We start from the raw sequence: 1932 nt of genomic DNA on the forward strand, positions 1-1932 counted from the left end.
GCTAATAGTTTTGGTCCTTGTGGATATAGAAAAAGACAAAAAAAAATATTAACTAAATGATTTTTTTATAAACTTTTACTTTTTTAATGATAAAAGTAAAAACAAGGACATTTTTGGTATTTTTCATCACTGAGTTAACAAATCCTGTTAATGAAAAGGACTAACTATAACAAAATAAATACCACAGGGACATAACTTAAAATTTTGTATTCACATGCTCCATCCTACTCTACTGCTAACAACCCGAATTTGACATTTTTCGCAAGGGCAAAATCGTAATTCTGTATCTTAATGCCCGACCGAACACACGCAGCTCTCCGCCTATATCTACGTTTCCCTCCGTCGTTCCTCTCTCTCTAACACACCTACGATCTCTCTCGCCGGCGGCTAGCAGAGATAGGTGGAGGACCATCATCAACGGCTGTCATACCACCGTTTTCGCCGGAATGGACGCAAATTCAGCAGAATTTGAAGCGATTTTGAAGGACATAGAGCGTGCTAATAGCACTGGCACCAGCAACACCAACAACGACGATCAAGGCTGGAAAACGGTGTCGTATAAGAAATCAAGACGTAAAACTACTAATAAGTCTCCCGAAAATTACGCCGATCACGGCTCCGGTGCCGATGACGTTTTCCGTTCGATCGAACAGCAATCGGAGGGGCGTCGACGAAGAGTGATTGAATCTCAGAAGGCTGCCGCCGCTGCCATTGATGCTGCAGTAGCAGACGGTGGTCATGTTCGTGTATCTGGCAACGACGGCGAGGAGGATGGGAGTGATGTGGAGAACTTGGCCGGAGTTGAGAGCGGTCGGGGAGAGGCGAAGAAGAGTAAACTGAAGAAGTTGAAGAAACCTAAAGTTACTGTCGCTGAGGCTGCAGCGAAGATTAATGACTCTGATCTGGCTGTTTTTCTTGCTGACATAACGGTAATAAAGTATTCAATTTTGATCTGATCCAAGTAATTGATTTTGAATTGGATTGTTAATTGAATTTGAAAAAGTGTTTTAATTTTATTTTGATGTTATTTCATCTAGGAATCGTATGAATCACAACCAGATATACGTCTCATGAGGTTCGCTGACTATTTTGGTCGTGCATTTGCTTCTGTGAACGCATCTCAATTCCCATGGATGAAAGCACTCAAGGGGGCTTCTGTGGATAAGATGGTTGATGTAAGAGCTTTATCCTCTTTTTTTTAACAAATTTAAATATCACTTTTCATGGTTAATGGTTATGGCAGGCTAGTTACTTTTGTAATGATTTAGAAGATTCTCCTAATATTCATTGTATTTATATTTTGATGTATTTGCCTTCTTTCCGCTGCATTACCACTTAGCATTTGGATATTTATGGGAAATCCCATATAGAATTTGTTACACTGTATCCAAAACATTACTTTCCAGAGGGAATATTTTGTTGATGATTATGGAATTCCTTTTACAGACCGATTTGGTTGCCTTCTATGCAAATCCCTCTTATCACGTATATCTGAAGAGGACTGATTTAGTTGGTTTTTATGCAGATCCCTCTATCACACATATCTGAAGATGTTTACAGGACATCTGCAGACTGGCTTAACCACCAACCTGTTGAAGCACTGGGGTCCTTTGTGTTGTGGTCCTTAGATGGCATAATTGCTGACATGGCTCTCCATCAAGGAGCTATCAAGGGTTCAAAGAAGGTGGTTCAGCAGGCACCTTCAAAATCCCAGGTAATGGTCTATAAATAACTGTATACTTGAGTTCATCTTTTCTTCAAGCTTGTAGAGTTGGTTGGAAGTATGGACCATGACATGTTCAATACGCAGTTGAGGATGATGGTAATGAATGGATTGATTTCAGTGTAGATGATCCCAAACTAGTAAATTGTTTAGTGATATTTTGTGAAAAAAGACCACCATTGGCATCCTATCCCCCCCCCCCCCCCCCC

At 40.5% G+C, this 1932-nt stretch overlaps 1 protein-coding gene across 1 annotated transcript in view; it reads left to right on the forward strand.

Moving 5' to 3' along the window:
- The first annotated feature begins 378 nt into the window (after window positions 1–378).
- The window catches only part of LOC112515799, an 8098-nt gene continuing 6544 nt past the window's right edge, over window positions 379–1932 (forward strand). Inside the window, exons 1-3 of the mRNA XM_025122730.1 lie at window positions 379–929; window positions 1038–1175; window positions 1526–1714. Coding sequence (XP_024978498.1) covers window positions 447–929; window positions 1038–1175; window positions 1526–1714 — 810 coding nt within the window. The 5' untranslated portion in view covers window positions 379–446. The remainder of the gene's footprint in view (window positions 930–1037; window positions 1176–1525; window positions 1715–1932) is intronic.

The sequence above is a fragment of the Cynara cardunculus genome (genome assembly GCF_001531365.2).
Source record: "Cynara cardunculus var. scolymus isolate 2C chromosome LG 7, CcrdV1, whole genome shotgun sequence".
In the NCBI taxonomy this organism is placed as follows: domain Eukaryota; kingdom Viridiplantae; phylum Streptophyta; class Magnoliopsida; order Asterales; family Asteraceae; genus Cynara; species Cynara cardunculus.